General features: G+C 36.4%; 4 protein-coding genes and 1 non-coding gene across 5 annotated transcripts in view; 2 read left to right on the forward strand and 3 right to left on the reverse strand.

The window, feature by feature from the left end:
- LOC136818902 (dynein axonemal heavy chain 7-like) overlaps window positions 1–2,887 on the forward strand; it is a 32,982-nt gene extending 30,095 nt beyond the window's left edge. Inside the window, 5 exon segments of the mRNA XM_067075142.1 lie at window positions 348–578; window positions 703–928; window positions 1,271–1,375; window positions 1,756–1,859; window positions 2,479–2,887. Coding sequence (XP_066931243.1) covers window positions 348–578; window positions 703–928; window positions 1,271–1,375; window positions 1,756–1,859; window positions 2,479–2,685 — 873 coding nt within the window. The 3' untranslated portion in view covers window positions 2,686–2,887.
- A 326-nt stretch (window positions 2,888–3,213) lies between these two features.
- On the forward strand, window positions 3,214–3,579 carry LOC136818903 (thyrotroph embryonic factor-like). Its single transcript, XM_067075143.1, has one exon. The coding sequence runs from the start codon at window positions 3,214–3,216 to the stop codon at window positions 3,577–3,579; it is 366 nt and encodes a 121-aa protein (XP_066931244.1).
- A 52-nt stretch (window positions 3,580–3,631) lies between these two features.
- On the reverse strand, window positions 3,632–7,180 carry LOC136818923 (blood vessel epicardial substance-like). Its single transcript, XM_067075165.1, has 5 exons — window positions 6,868–7,180; window positions 6,380–6,537; window positions 4,787–4,904; window positions 4,110–4,368; window positions 3,632–3,901 (listed from the first exon to the last, which is right to left on the reverse strand). Exons 1-5 carry the CDS (start codon window positions 7,141–7,143, stop codon window positions 3,837–3,839), a joined length of 876 nt encoding a protein of 291 aa, XP_066931266.1. The 5' UTR covers window positions 7,144–7,180; the 3' UTR covers window positions 3,632–3,836.
- A 745-nt stretch (window positions 7,181–7,925) lies between these two features.
- On the reverse strand, window positions 7,926–12,141 carry LOC136818921 (arrestin domain-containing protein 4-like). The gene is made up of 6 exons (XM_067075164.1): window positions 11,891–12,141; window positions 11,011–11,217; window positions 10,476–10,643; window positions 9,985–10,167; window positions 9,242–9,463; window positions 7,926–8,660 (listed from the first exon to the last, which is right to left on the reverse strand). The coding sequence occupies exons 1-6, from the start codon at window positions 12,024–12,026 to the stop codon at window positions 8,344–8,346; spliced, it is 1,233 nt and encodes a 410-aa protein (XP_066931265.1). The 5' UTR covers window positions 12,027–12,141; the 3' UTR covers window positions 7,926–8,343.
- A 2,319-nt stretch (window positions 12,142–14,460) lies between these two features.
- On the reverse strand, window positions 14,461–14,533 carry Trnam-cau (transfer RNA methionine (anticodon CAU)). Its single transcript has one exon. It is a non-coding gene; the product is annotated as a tRNA-Met (tRNA).
- Between the last annotated feature and the right edge of the window lie 2,039 nt (window positions 14,534–16,572).

A 16,572-nucleotide genomic window follows, 5' to 3' on the forward strand; every position in this document is an offset into this window, starting at 1 on the left:
CATAGTTGCAAATATAACAGCAAAACAAAGCTCTCTTTGCTGGATTAGACGTATCCACCTTTTCGACCGTAGCCGCCAATTGCTGCGCGGGTATTTTTTTGTCCGTTTTACCACCCTAAAACCGCCCAGTCTTTTTTTCACACCTAAAGACAATAGAAAAAAGTGTAAAAAAAGGATTGGATCGAGTTTAGGGTGGTAAATTAATTAATAAAGAGCACGCGTTTGACCGCGCGACTACGGTCGAAAAGGTGTATTCTAGGTCGCTTCACATATCTTATAACCGTTGTTTGACAGTTGAATTTCATAAAAGAACTCGTAGATCATCCAATAATCTAATTTACTCACAGGCTCGAGCGTCTTCAGGAGGTGGTAAATCAGACGATGACGTCATCGGTGACGTAGCAGAAGACATTCTCAGCAAGCTACCTAAAAATTTCGATACTGAAGCAACGCTTCGAAAGTATCCGACCACTTACTCGCAGAGTATGAACACTGTCTTGGTGCAAGAGATGGTCCGTTTCAATAATTTGACCACCGTCGTTCGTTCCAGTCTCCAAAACCTCAAGAAAGCCATCAAGGTAAACGAAACAGAACTCTACATCCGATGCTTCAGTTATTCTTATACTTTTTTGGACTATTCACTGGACCACATAGTGCTTTTTATAACACATTGTGCTACCTCGTTCTGTTTTTATTTTACAGGGTTTGGTGGTCATGTCATCTGATCTGGAAGAAGTATATTCAAGTATTTTGAACGGAAAAATCCCTGGTTTGTGGCGCTCCAAATCCTACCCTTCGCTGAAACCTCTTGGAAGCTATGTCAATGATCTGTTGGCCCGCTTGAAGTTTTTGCAAGATTGGTTCGACAAGGGTGTTCCGAATACTTTCTGGGTATCCGGATTCTTTTTCACTCAGGCTTTCTTGACCGGTAAGTTAATAAAGTGACATTTCCCGAGTCTCTGCGGTGGAGTGCAAACTATGTTCAGTATTCGAATAACTTAGTTATATTGACGTTACTTTATCGCTTCAATGCATTACATTTTTCAAATGAGCACTCCTACGCTCTTGTCTTTTCAATATGTTGTCGAGAAGAATTTCGTTTTATTTTCGTTACCAGTCTCCACAAAAGCTGACCGCGTGCTAAACGTTGATAGGTGTATTGAGTTTATGATATAAAAAAGGACTTACTGTTTACCACTAAATCTCTCAACATTTCGAGCTCAATGTCATTACCCGCTTCACTCATCTCATTATATTGCTTCTCTTGTAGGCTCTCAACAGAATTTCGCGCGAAAATATCGAATCCCAATCGATTTATTGGCTTTTGATTACGAAGTGATGAAAGAAAGCACCTTCACTGATCCTCCCGAAGACGGTACGTGAAATTACAGTTGCCCTTTTCTCATTCTCTCTAATTCGATCTTTGAATTGAAGAAAGACTCGAAGTTAGAGATAGCTAATTTGGATGAAAAATTGACAGTTTCCAAACGTGTTACGGTTTCACCCACATCGTTTCGAGACAAAATGGTTCCTTTACACTCTATGGTCACCAGAAATTCGAAACGTCAGAAAATAGAAGACGTTCAGAACCAATATGAACACTTTCTTTTCGTAATGAAAATCATACCAAGCGATTTTAAACCGTAATTTCTAAACATGGTCTAAGGCTTTCAAATCGTTTAAGGTACGTTTTACCTTGTCGAGGACTCGTAGCAGTTATTGCAATCAATTTTTCTTCACTTTTGCACTGTTCAGGAGTTTACATTTACGGATTGTTTATGGAAGGAGCGAGGTGGGATTCCAAGAATATGGTCATCGGTGAATCCACGCCCAAGAAATTGTATGACGAAATGCCAATCGTAAGTAACGCCCTTTTACCGCCCTACTTCTTCTACCTTTCGACGTGATATCTACTACAACTATCTTCTACAAGTAATTTTTCGGTCAATGATTGCTACAAGATGAGTGAGAGGTCATTTTCTAATTAATTTTCGCCTCACTGGCGAACATTAACCGTTAACCGCGCTGCGAATTTTTTAAGAGGGTAGCAACACAGATTTGTAAACGCCCGAAGGGCTAGATGTCGTGCTTTAAGCCATCGCAGGCAATAAAAAGTGAATATCGCAAAAAATATTACTTCTATTGTTTTCGAAATCCCGCGAAGCTTCTGATTGGTCAAGTGCTGAAATTCTATTTTAATGTCACGTGACCTAGGTAGGATTTCCTACCTAACTACGGCACACTTTTCAGCAAAAGTACGCCATCTAGCCCTTCGGGCTTTATAAATCTACCATGTAGCAATACTATTCATAACGAACAGGTTTCATCAAGAATGGGATTGTCGAGAACGTTTCTTACCTTCAAAAACACGAGAGAGAATTGAATTTTACTCTTACTTGTTTCATCACTTATCACCATATGGAGAGTAACATGTGACCTTTAGCCTGAATTGTTCGACCATTTTTTATTGTTTTATAGTTTTGGTTGAAACCTTGTCGTAAAGGGGAGCAAGTGGAACGCCTTCATTACACATGCCCGGTGTACAAGACGAGTGAGAGACGCGGAACTCTCTCCACCACCGGTCATTCTACAAACTTCGTCATGGAAATGAGGGTGCCGTCCGCCGTTCCGCCCGCCCACTGGATCAAAAGAGGAGTCGCCCTCCTATGTCAGTTAAACACTTAAATATTTTTTAACATATCTATTTTTCTGTACAAAGAAATTATTTTTTGTAAAAAGGTTCCATATAATATTTTTGATGATAATATATAGTTTAGTTTTTGTAATACATAATGGAATAATAGTTTGGAATGTAAAATTTTATAATATGATAATATGAGAAAGAATTCAACTCGGTTTGTGTTATTGGATAACATTTTTAATGAGATTATGTTTTGTATTGTAATTTTGTCTGTTTCCATAGCAACGATCTATTTGACATTTCAACTGTTCAAGTTTTGAATGATATGAAAAGATAAACGATATATAAGAAACGTGATTCAAGTAATTCTAGAGGGAGAAACTTCTCTATTCACGTGTTTTCATCAGGCTTTAGCTTATAAATATTTCATCTTGATAACAAGAAAAAAGTTTGTAAGAGTAACAGGGAATATTTTCAACAAGAAAGTAGTGTAAAAAGTGTTTTGAACGAGGTAGAGTGATTTCTTGTTGGTTATAAATTATCTTTCTTTGCAAGAAAAAGGTACGGAAACTATGGAAAATTCAACCTACGCGGATCGAAAAAGTCAAAAGTTAAAAAGATGTTATGTTTACAACCCTAAGCCGATGGGTTCGAAAACGAAGAAAACTCATGTTGAGGGTCACATGAAAGATGACAGCTATTGGGAACGACGAAAGCGAAACAACGCGGCCGCGCGTGCATCACGCGAACAGCGACGCGTAAAAGAAGAGATGGTTAAAGAACGAATGAGTTTGTTGCAGAAACAAAATGAAACATTAAAGGACGCTGTAGCGCTTGAAATGGAGCGTAGTCGCAACTTGGAAGAAATTCTTTCAGAAGTTGTGGATCAAAAGGAAAGTGACTCTGTTCCAAGCACTTCTGGAGGGTTCTACGAATAATTTGTTTTTCCTTTCTTTGCTTGTATTGGGCTGTATAAAATATTATTATATATATTTTTTAAAATAATTATTCTTTTCTTGTTGTAGAATATTGTAAATAGTTACAAAAAATTGTTAAGGTAATATAAAAATGAAAATTTTCGCTGACATTAAATTCAAGAAGTTATGAAATATTTACTTTTCTCGTAGCTGACTTCTTGCTGCGTATTACACGTGACCACCCTTGACTTCTTTTGAAGTGTTTCGCTCATTTTTCTTTATTTAGTCTTGATTTCCAGCAAAGAAGATTTTTCGTCTTTCGCTATCAAAGATTCTGTTTCCGCTAAAAAAAGAAAGGAAAGACTTAAAATGAAAAATTCTGAGAAATTGAAATTGGCAAGTGTTGTGATCGCTGGGATTGTCTTGACAACACAAAGTGCATACAAGCACGAACAGATGCATCTATAAATAGATCACATACAAAAATGGATAGAGATCAAATCCTTAAAAACTTATTTTTAAAGGAAAATTTTTCAAAAACTTTCACTTACAGTTATAAGCGTAAACATCAAATTGATTTGTGGAATTTTTAGTGGAGCCGTAACCTTTTGGTGAAGTGGCATTCAGTGATTGGTTACTGCTGTTGAATCCTGTGCTCGGATTGGTTTGTGATTTGAACAGTTTCTTAGCAACATCTTGACCAATGAGAGAGTCGAAGATGTTTTTGAGGTGGGGTTCGCTACGTAGAGCACGTAACAAATCCCTACGTTTCCACGTGATTACCGTACATCCGTCAGAGATCAACGTCACCTGAAAGATGAAGTGCAATCTGGATGATGTGAGCACGTGAACACTGATATTATTACATTTTTTTTATTTCTATGACACCCCTGTCTCGTAACCCCGGTGAAACTTTTTTCCACAACGGGGATAAAATTTCCAATTGAAATCCCAATGGGAATTGTTCCTTGCGTCGAAGAGTCTAGTGGAGATGGTTTTGGAGTGCAACTTTTTACATTGAATTTTTGATTAGGAGGAGGAAATCAAAGTCATTTTCCAAGTTGCGGATGAAGTTGTAGGCTACTTTTCCCACCGGAGACCAAATATTTTCCAGTGGGGCTGGAGTCCCAGCGGTTCTGTGACAGGGGTGTTTTTATGAGAGATAAACGCTTTTTTCCAACCAATGTTCTTAGACAAAAGTACAAAGATAAGGAGATGCAGCACATACTTGAAAGGTGACAGGAGCAGCCATATTTCCTGTGGTGCTAGCGATCCATTCTGGTGAATCTAAAAATTCATACGGTTTCAAACGATGCATGATATTGCCAGCTTTCATCACTCGCAAGCTATAACGTAAAATAACTAACCTGTCACTGAAACATATTCTTAATTTTTTGGCCGATTTCATTATGGATATTTTTATAGAGAAGCGTTTAGACAACACGCAATCCTTCTTGTCATTTACTTTTGAAACCTCAATGTAACAGGTCGAAGTGTTTCCCGATGTCTCAGTTAATAGTATCCATTCAAAAAAAACTCGTTTCAACCGTCTTTAGGTGTTGAATCACATTGAAGTATATGGTGAGAAACTTTTGTATTTTGGATGTGACGTGCAAAGAACCAATGATAAAGTAAGCTTGTCCAATAATTTAATGATTTTGAGCAGCAACATTTTGCTGTTGGAAAGTCATGTGTTGCACCATTCAAGTAAGAGGGTTTGGAGATTCAGACTACTGGGAACCCTTCCCATCTGAAAAATTGGCCAAAACATCATCCCCGGTGGAAAATTAACCTCCAACTTTTGTACCCACTGAAAATAACCAATCCTCAGTGCAAAACATTTACTACCGGGTGCGCCACAAAAAAAAGTTTCTGTCTTTAAAACTAATTTTCTCGAAATCTGAAAATTTTAAAAGAAACATTCATATTCCATTGGAAAGGAGAAAGACAAAATTAAATTTTGATGGGTCATTTATTAAATCCGGTTCATTAGATCGAAAGTTATACTAAATTGAATAAAAAAGTTACTTTCAGAAAGTGCCCGAAAACGTTAAAAATCGACCTATCAAATTTTTATTTTCAAAATTCGCAATCACAATAGGCTTTGCATGATTAAGAGCATTTTTCAGTAATTAAACACATAAATTTTGAAACTGATGGTTCGAAAGGGTTTAAAATCTTCATCAAAATCATTTTAATTTACTTTTACCGAAACTTTCCTCAGATTTTTGGTTCTAGACTGGATAAAGTCTATGTAAGCCTGGTTATACCTCGAAATCCATATTTGATGTATTTTAATGAATTTTTCCTCTATACAACAAAAGGTCATTTAGACAGCTAATTATTATTTTTAATGACTGAAACGAAAATACTGATGCATCATGTAATTATGCTTCTGTTTAATTTGATAGGTCGATTTTTAACGTTTTCGCGCACTTTCTGAAAGTAACTTTTTTATTCAATTTAGTATAACTTTCGATCTAATGAACCGGATTTAATAAACGACCCATCAAAATTTAAGTTTGCCTTTCTCCTTTCTAATGGAATAGGAATGTTTCTTTTAAAATTTTCAGATTTCGAGAAAATTAGTTTTAAAGACAGAAACTTTTTTGTGGCGCACCCGGTATATTTTTCCCATCCTTACTGAATTCTCTGACTTGAAAACAAAAGAATTGAAATTCCCAGCCATAAAAATAATGGAAATATCAATCCCCAGTGAGTTTCAGTCCGTTTTTTTATCCCCACTGGCTGAAAAAACCCTACCGGACCTGTGAGAAGAGGGTGTAATATGGTATTTTCAAGGGAGAGAGGGCGGCTATACCTTCCATTGGTGAGAATGGTGATGTGTTCTCCATCAGTTTCGTCTTCATGTGCATATACGTGATCTCTCTCCAACTCCATCACTTCACTCGAATCTGCCACACATTTGTATTGCCAACGTGGTACGCCGAGTTGCTCAAACATCGCACCATACAACACCTGAAAAAAATGGAGAAAAGATAATTTAGGTAGGTATTCAAACAAAAACTGATACAGTGAACATACAATATTTAACATACGGATACAGGGGTGAACATTGAAAGGAAGTATCATTATACAGTGGAGTCTCGTTAACTCATTAACTGGAACATGCACGGGGGGACACAAATTTGTTCGGGTTAAGGAAATTTCGAGTTATAAAGATTGGTTTATAAGGCATTGTTAACTGGAGGGACGAGAAAACCTGTCCGAGTTAAGGTAAACATTTGATTTACTCTACTGTATCTAATTTCTTATGCTACTTAAAAGCCATTCAAAAACTTCACAAACCTCATGCTCCTCAACAAAGTGGATTTTTCTTCGTTTGTAAAGCATCCAGCCTGCATGTCCATAATTGAATGCAAGAAAGACAAGATTCCAGGCTAGTGTGTCAGGCGAACAAAGAATGATACCAGCCCATAATATGAAAAAGAAACCAGCCGTTCCCAGAAAAAAGCGGAGTAATAGAAGTCCGGACAGTGTATTTGGAACGAAGTACGTGAACGCAAGGAAAAGGTTGGCAATCTGAAAGTAGGTATGGTTGGCTGCACTCCACTCGCAGCCCATGATTTTTATGTTTCTGAAAAAAAAGTATTATATATTATCATTTGGCAATGAATACAAAGTTTAGAGCTCTCATCAGAGTTGCCAGTTTTTCGTCATGGTTGTTCATATCTAGTGTAGGGTAATTCCTTTAACATGCCACAAATATAGCCACAAATTCAATTCAAAAAATATTCAACGCTCTTGCAGAAAACACAAGGTCGGCCTTCAAACCCATCAACACACGATATTACTCCCCTTCGATCCCTCTTGTGTCAACTGCAGTTTCATTTATCATTTTATTTTCGTCCAAAGATTGAATTTCATCATTTGGAAATTCGTTTTTTGAAAGATTAGAATATCAGATGTTGATAATGTGATACCTGTTAAATCAAAATTTTATGCAAAAAGTTGACAAAAAATAAACACGAGATTATATTGTCCATCCTTTGTTCTCTGTTAGAAAGTTTCCAATCAATTTTGTAAAAGATGACGTCATCGATTGTTTTTAGAAGGTGACAGCAGAGGTGACCTGTTGGATAAGTTGACAGAAAGTTATCTCCCAGTAAATTGTTTAAAAAGTCTCCAAACCAAAACGATAAAGAGTTGAAAATTTGTTATGAAGTCAGACAAAAATGGTGTACAATAGCAAATTATGAAAATATCTGGTATCATTCTATCATAGCATTTCTCATGCAGATTATTTTGGAGGAAAACTTTAGTCGTGTGTTCGTTCTTTTTTATTATTTTACAAAGTAAAAAGTTTTTTCTATATTTCTTGAGAGTTTTTCAGTAATAAAAACAAATACTATACAAAAATTTTATTCTAAATAAATTTTAAGAAAGATTTTTCAAATTCACAATAAAGGCTTCATATTAAACTAACGGAAAAGGATTTTATGGACTTTTTCACGAACCAGCATGAAAACTGAAGCTTCTAGCAACCCATAGCAACCCATAGCAACCCATAGCAACTCAGATACATTCGATCATTTCGTAGAATACTATTCGTTTTCAAAGTAACAGAACTATTTTACATCATTCCAAAGACATCCTACTTTCACGATTCTTGCCTGCAAGAAAGCGCAAAAGCACTCAAATTTTGCTAAAAATGCACGAAATCTTTCAGGAACCAACATATTATCGTTTGAATAGATTCCAGCATATTCACTGATGATGTCGTAAATCAAATGAACTACCACCTTCCATAAACGCTGTTAATGATCACTGTGCAGCGATCAATTGTTGTCCGTGAGGGGCGGATGGGGCGGATGGGGCGGACGAGCCAGGCGTTGGATTTTCTTGTAACACTTCATCATAAGAAGGCGGTAGATCAAATTCGTTTTCTGGAACGTAGGGTGGTGGGTGGAAAAATTCACATTGGATTTCACCACCAATATCATGAATTATCGGATAGATGAGGCTGTTACCCGATGGAACTTCCACTGGTGCACTAGGGGCAGAAGGAGGGGCAGAAGGAGGGGCAGAAGGAGGGGCGGTCGGTCTTGAGGTTGACGGCTCGGTTATAACTTGTGGTTGTCCTGGAGAAAAAGAGAAAAATTAAAGTAAATATAAACCATCCGTTTTTTCAAACAATATATTTCCGAATAGTATGTTAGGACACCATTATCTCATGAAAATGATTCCAAATCTCACGAATCTTACGACATGAAAATTTCAATTTCACAACCTTGTCTTCAATAAAAACTGTACGTAAAACTACACCCCTGTCTCTTGGGAAATTTCACTTGGTTTGATATCCTTGTCTCATACGAAAATTTAATATAATCCAATCTCCCTGTTTAAAATGAGTTCACATCGGATTAAGTGCATGAGCTAAATGAAGGTTTCTCATAACATGACACCCATGATCAAGTCAGATTTTACCCTTGTTTTAACTAAAAGTTTCCCGTTATGCTCACCCCTGTCTCAAATGAGAATCTCATATAATATCTCTGTCTCATAAAAAGAAAGATTGACGTTATCCAACAATCCAAAAACTTTCTCAAATGACAAAGCATTCAACTTCTCTACGACATAGAAGACGACAACTTAAAAATACAAAAATGGAAGGAAGTAATAATATTTAATGAAGCTCAAGAAAGCTCAAAAAAAACTTTACCTTGCGTGTTTATCTGATGTTGTTGCTGTTGTTGTCTGTTTTCATCGAAGGGTATTGTTCCAATAACAATGGGTAATTTCCACTCTTTGTACCCTTCCACTTTAACGTGTAAAACATACTCAATGCAGAGGGCGTTTGTAAGGGTGTTGGTGGGCGTAAGTTTTTCCGGAACTTCTATCGAAATATTTCGTTGGTAAATTTTATCATCGCATCGTTTACTGTCTGTGAAATGAATCAAGATGAAAATCTCAGTTTATTGAACAAAACTGTATATAGTTCATCTTCTCCAATGCACATTTTCATGGACTTTGATTGGTTTGATTTGTGACACTTTTCAGAGGTTTTTAGAGTTCAATAGATCGGCGGGGTATTGTTTATAATCCGTGTATTATAGTATGGGTGTCATTACGATGTTATGTTATAATGCAATGGGATAATATCAGTTCGTAAAAGGAAAAAATTTGTTTCTTTCATTATTTTTTGCTTATTGTTCCTTGATGTCTAAATTAGTCGTCTAGCATGCTTGACTAAGAGTTTGATGAAGGCAACATGTTCAGTGGAAGCTCAGGGTACCGGTGACACACCTGACTTTTCAATGAAAGAAACTATAAATACTGGTAAACAAGCCACTACTTTTTGGAGTTTTGGAGTTCATGTGGAGATAGGGTTTTCATAAAAATCCTGCTGCCAATAGCTTCAAGGTTTCGGTCATAACATAATAAGTTGTAGAAATGATGACTTACCATTCTTTTCTTTGACTGTCTTTTTGTAAATATTTTTGTTTTCTTTTTTATTCAATCGTTTATATTTGTTTAACCGGCATTTGACCAAACCCATCTTTCTCGCTTCAACGTACTTGTATTGTAAATTCAACTTGATGGTTTCTCCAGGGCAGTACACACCACGCTGTAAACTCATCAGCAAATCTTAACAAGAAAAATTCGTAAAAATGTCAACAATGGTGCATTGAGAACTGTTTCCAAACTAATATCTTTTGAAAAAGAGGTATTCTCATTTTTCATGGTTAAATTCTAGGCAATGGACTAAATCTAACATAATTCATCTTTAAAAAGACTCAGCAACAAAAATATAACAAAACCACACTTGCAGGGTTGAAAGATGCTGAATTCTCTGACGAATAGCAGTCAAATCTGTGTGTTCTGTAAGTAAGAACCAAAATCACTCAAGGAAGTATTTAGTCATGTTTGAAGAAATATGATCATATCGTATTCACCTTCTTTTTCAAGTTTCTTTTGACTGGTGAAAATACTGGCCACTCTTTTAACTGTGTGCACGTGTTCCAAATCGTAATTGGGAATGTTTGCATCCAAGATTTGTTTGACTTGGAAGTTTTTCTTCATTTGCCAATCACTTGAAAGGAGTGCTTTGAATACGACTTTCGCTGAAAAGTAAAAAAAAGTAAATTATGTTGAGACCGATGGTTTTTATACGGACTATTATAAGCATCTTTATCAATAGAAATTCGTCCTTACTAGGAGATCATTCATTTAAACTTCTTGTTACCTGGTGAGTGAAGTTCTAGCTTTAGTTTAAGTTTAGTATATCACCAAAAAGCTGGAAAGTTTCTAAAAATGAATCTTAATTCCCTTGGTTGTAGAAGAGCAGATTTTTATGACACTGTAATTATCTATTCATGGTATTAATTAACTACACAAATTTTCGCCCCTCCTGTCTACGTTACTGAATAGCAAGCTTTGGTAAGATTAAGAAATGTAAAAACATCAAAAAATACTTAAAGAAATACAAACCTGTCAGTGTGTACTTGATCAATCCTCCCCCTTCAACCGTCGAACTCGGTAATTCCGTAGGTAGCAGAAAATTAAACCGATAATTTCGTTTACCGACAGGGTGCTGTCGTGTTACCGCGTGTTGTCCCGGCATTGTTCCGTACAGTGTGACATCATTTTTGTAAAAGACTTCTTTGCAGGAATTTCCCACTTTGCAAATTCCTTTTCCTGATGAAAATGAAGGAAATGTTTGAAGCAGTGTCGAAGTGAAAGGTGGACTACCTATCATTTAAGTTAACTTTCTCTGTTACGGTAAAATGTCCGTTATCTAAATCTCACTGTAATTGGACTTAAAAAACAGCCGAGATAGTATATAGGACTTTCGAAGCTTCGAAAAATATCCTTAAATCAAATTTCAGATTTAGAATGCTATCAATCGAACCTTTTATCAAACTACACCATTTGAAGACAGTATTTTAAGAAACCCGGTGGAAGTTTTGGCTGCGAATCTGACTCTTCACATCAACATGTATACGTTTCCAGCCACTCAGACAGGGATGTTTACTACAACATCACAGTCTTCTTATATACCACTTTTTCAGGAGCTTCTTCCCACAATTGGATGAAAATTTCAATCGAAATCCTTAGTGGGGACAGAAATTCCCAGGTCAAAAAGTCGGGATGAATCTGGAGTGTAATTTTTCCATCGAATTTCAAATGGGGATGAAAACAAAATCAATTTCCCAGAGGAGCTTAAATTGTAGGTTATTTTCCACATCAGGGACGAAATTTTAGCCTAATTTTCAATGGGGTAGGGGGTCCTACCCGGTCTGTGACGTGACACAGGGGTGTTTTTATCAAGGAAATAAAAGTCTTAGCTAAAAGGAAAAATTTACGATACCTTTGACGTAGAGAATGATTCTCAAAACGCTCGTTGGCTCATTCAGCTCCAATGTCACGTGACCTGTCAATTGTTCACCGGCAAAATAACATTCCTTTTCGTTATCCAAATAGATTTTCAGCTCTTTGCGCCCCATCTTGTGCTTCTTCCGTCTGTAGTTCAATGTTTTCTCCTTTTATAGCTGTTTATAGTTGTAGTCTTTACGTGTTTTAGTCTAAGGAATTAAAACGGGGAGAGTTGTAAAGCAGAAACAAAAAAGCCAAGAGTTGGTTATAATCTTAGTCTGTGGCGAGGGGAGAAAAGTCAAACTGAAGTCCAAATGTAAACAAGATTCACCGCACTTCAAAACAACTCCAACTTCGTCAAACGAGAGAAAAACTGAGGGATAACGGTGCCAAAAAGCTTAATGTCTCTAAGCTCAAATATCAAGAAGTGAAAAGTGAGAAGAGTAAATCTTCAATTTCTATTTACATAAATCTTCACTTTCGAGAAATTATGAAGTAAAAAATAGGAGAATATTGTGATTATAGAATCAGCTGTCTTTATATTTTTATTTAGCGAGAATATTGATCGTTACCTCGCCTACCCAAATCAAGATTCTTAGAAAAGCAGATAAGATAGAAACTGAGTTATGTCTCTCCATTAAGCCAATGGAGTTTTGTAACGTCAATGACCAAATGGTGCCCTAATAAATGAATGAAAGCCCTTTGAAGCCCCAAAAATTCAAACACATTTTCTGTTACCCATGAGCGATAAAAAGTTACCCAAAAAACCTTCTCTTTAATTTAAGATTTCAAACCAAGGACTGTCGTATTTCCATCAGATGGCTAATTGTGTACGTGATTACATCAAACTCAGAGTTTATTTTTTTCAATTAATATTCAAAAATTAAATAGAATTTCTTTAGAAAACATTAGAACATGCAACCAAGAACGAAAAAGACTCAATCTCTCTTGTTCTGCTCGTTTGTAAAATTTATTAATTTGTTGTTTTCGAAAGTTCGAAGACAATCATGCTCAAAGTGTGCCACCATAATTTCGAATGAATTTAACCTCTGCAGATATTGTACTTATTGCTGTTTGAATAAAGATAACGAATCAAAATTTTTCAAATATACAGTACCCCCCCCTCATCTATCTTTTCTTACCCAGTATATAATTTAGAATCTTGTGACCTTCGACTCGGCACCTCAATTTTGACGGCTCAACATTCCGTCATTGACCATCGTTCCCAGTGTCAAAAAGAAAACAGAATATTTTCAACAAATTTACACGACTTTAATAATTGATATACAAGAAAGCAGAGAGTCGACTTTACAGCCAGCCTCAAACTAATTCACACAGAATAGTTCAAGCTTTACTCTCCTGACTGGTTTCTTTTCTTTTCACAAAATCTCCCTCCAGTCAAAAAGCTTTATTAACGTCTAAGTCACTATAAACTTTCAATAACTCCAAATAACTAACTCCATCAAAACAAAACCCTCTGTTCACTTGATTTCTCTAAACTTTTTCTCTCTCGTGATGACCTCATACTGTCAGAGGTTCTTGTCAAAAGGTTTAACACGGAAATAAGCTGATTAAGAATAACTCAAAAGCAAAAAAAAGATGACTTCATAAAAATCAAAACCAGAATAGACCAACCAACACTGAAACAGTGGAAGCCGTTTGAATACAAAACTTTTAAAAACCAAAACTATTTGATGTTGCTGAACAAATACGAACTTGCGAATAAAGCAAGTATAAGCCTTACTAATGATGAGCATTACGAAAGATATTACACTTAGTTCAAATGAGCCATAAATCCGCAAAACTTCGAACGGTCATTTAAAAGTCGTTAGCGTTGAATTAAAAGCCATTCCAATACAAAATTGCTAGTTCAAGCATTCTAAAAACAAATACACTGGCTGAATACATAGATAAGTTAATTACTCAAAAGAGCCTTTAGTAATTAAGAAGTAACAGTGCGCTGTAATAATGAATAGATTACATGCAAAACGTCTTTTTTGACAGACGCAGCGCTTTTTTCAATATCCTGTCTGTCATTTGTGATGAAGGTTGTTGAATAACTTTTTTCGCTGACAACAGCCTCCGACTGTAGAAGCACATGATCAAAACAAGAGACTGCGTAATGACATGAAAACCCTTACTCATTAAATATGATACGAATCAATACTTTCTTGTATGTTCAGCAATATAGCAATACCTTTGAAATAATTTGGTTGTCCTGGGTTACCTTTCCAATTCAAATATTTTCATGAATTTTCATGACGTTATGATTGGCAGCGAGCGGTACATTGTTGGTGTTTTTTCGCCGTCAAAAAGTGTTAGATTTCTAAAGTGAAATTGACTGTTTGTAAATCTATTGGAAACCGCAGAATGTCACTGATATATGGATATTTTACATTACACATTGATGATGTAATCTTTATATTTAAATCTAACTATAAGCTAAAACTGAAATGAAAAATTACGCATCTCCCGGGGCGGCTGAAACTTTAAAAAAATCTTCGCAAGTATGCACTAAAATTCAAGCTATTGGTCAAATCTTTCACGTTATAGAATTGAAAACTCTGCCCCCTGTGAGGATCGAACTCACGACCTTCAGATTATGAGACTGACGCGCTGCCTACTGCGCTAAGGAGGCGGGCAGTAGTTGCTAATCGGATTCATGCATTACTATTTGTTGAACTTAACCTATCTTAGTTGTAGGAGGGAAATATATCAAAATTAAGCGAGTTTGCTAGACGAAAATTACATGGTTCTACAATAATTTGAGAATCTTTTGGAAGGAAATGGAAACGTAGAAGAAAAGAAGAAGATGAAGAAGAACAATCACTTTCCGCATGAACGGTCCTTAGAATTTTCGCTAGCGATTATCGGGCGCGTGAGAGGCGATTGGCGTGCGCCTTTCAAGGTGTATAAAACAGGCGTTAATTACGGGATGTGTCGTCACAGTGTAACCATACGGTGTGATACTCACGGTAGGAAAAATAAAGTGTAACACACTTCTGTTTTTACTTTAGTTGACTGTAGTATCTTTTCTCTTGTAACAAACCGGGTTTTCATCAGTTGATATGCATTGTGTGTACCTAGCTGTTATGTGTGGTTTAGAAACTAGCAAATATTGTGTCAAGAAAAGCGTAAGACTAGCTAAAATTTCAACTTTCAATGGCTTTTTGAAATTTTGCTTGTTTTTGTTATGCGTCGAGAAAAAGCAATAACATCATTAATGGTTTAAAAGACTAGTCTTTAAAAGACTAGTCTTTAAACACCTTAATTTTCCCACAGAAAGAAGAAAAATGAGGGTTCTGATCTTCTTTTGAATATTTTGCTCTATACAATGCTTTCTGTTTGCCACTAAGTATTGCACCAAAGATATTGCGAGTATCGTGTAGGTGATTCGAAAATCATTCTTAATGCTCCAAATGGAGCAGATCTGAAACCAAGTACTCTTCCCGATCGATATCGAGGCTGTAAAAGTTCAAAAGGAGGCTGTATTGGAGGGGGGGTTTGCACTTTTACGGTGTGACGGGATTGGCCCTTTTTTAGTACGGTATTTATAACGGGATTTGACGAAAAAAGGGACGGGAAAACGGTATTTTAAAATCAGACGGTGACGGTATTTAGGTACATTTTTGCCCTGTACAAGCCGGTGTGACGGTGTTATTATTTTTTCAATTTTCGGGATTCCGGGATTCAGCAAAAATTTTGACGGGAAAACGGTATTTCGAACCCCTACAACCCCCCCCCCCTGTATTGTATGTATCACACACGTGCAAAGTGAAGAGTTCATCATGCGAATTAAAAGTGTTCACCGACAGTTGGAGTTGAACCATCGCCATCGAATCGAGAAATGAACTTCAGAAACTGACAGGCCACCGACCTCACCTCATTTTTAACAATCTTCAAAGAATAAAAATGGACGGCAACCGAGAAAGCAACTGAGCAACATTTGGACGTGCGCAGACACCCTTACTTCATTGGAGGTTATAACACGAATGCTTATGGGTCAAGATTTGGAGGGGTGGTTGATAGCATACAGGTGGAAATACTTTCAAAATGGAGGTCCAGGTATTCCTCAACACGACAGAATTTTTGTGAGAGCACTAGCCTCTGCTATTTACATGTTCCATGAAGGCTAAAGGTTGTTAAAAACTTTATTTTTAACGCTCTTATTCTTTGTTATATTTCAAGCTTTTTTAGATGTATTACCTAATACCGTGGGAGGTCGAGTAATAAAATTAGGGCAAACTGGGAAAGCAATTTTCCAAAGTTGGTGTTTTCAGACCCCCTAATCATAGAATTTTTTTTTTGTTGGACAAGTTCGTGAATAAAGAAAGCAGGAAATTATATGGATTGTTGATCTGATCACTGAACAAACTGTTGATCTTAGGTTGTAATCAAACAAAAAGGATGTAGAAAAATTAGCAAGTGCATTTTGGCGCCACTTTCGTATTAACGCCCCCTCCTTTTTAAATCGGCCGCTTAGGAGCCGTGCTCTCCTACCACCACGCTACTGGTTTTGCCTTAATTTATTTGGGAAAAATATATAATGTATCAAAATAACTAAAATCAAAAATATTCATCCCTGTAAATCTCCAGCTTGATTAAGCATATAAAGAATAAAGGGGTTTTCCAGGAATAATATCCTCCGGTCTTTAAGAAAATTTAGTAAAAAAAATC

This window comes from Clytia hemisphaerica, unplaced genomic scaffold, assembly GCF_902728285.1.
Source record: "Clytia hemisphaerica strain Z4C2 unplaced genomic scaffold, Clytia hemisphaerica genome assembly, whole genome shotgun sequence".
Lineage (NCBI taxonomy): Eukaryota > Metazoa > Cnidaria > Hydrozoa > Leptothecata > Clytiidae > Clytia > Clytia hemisphaerica.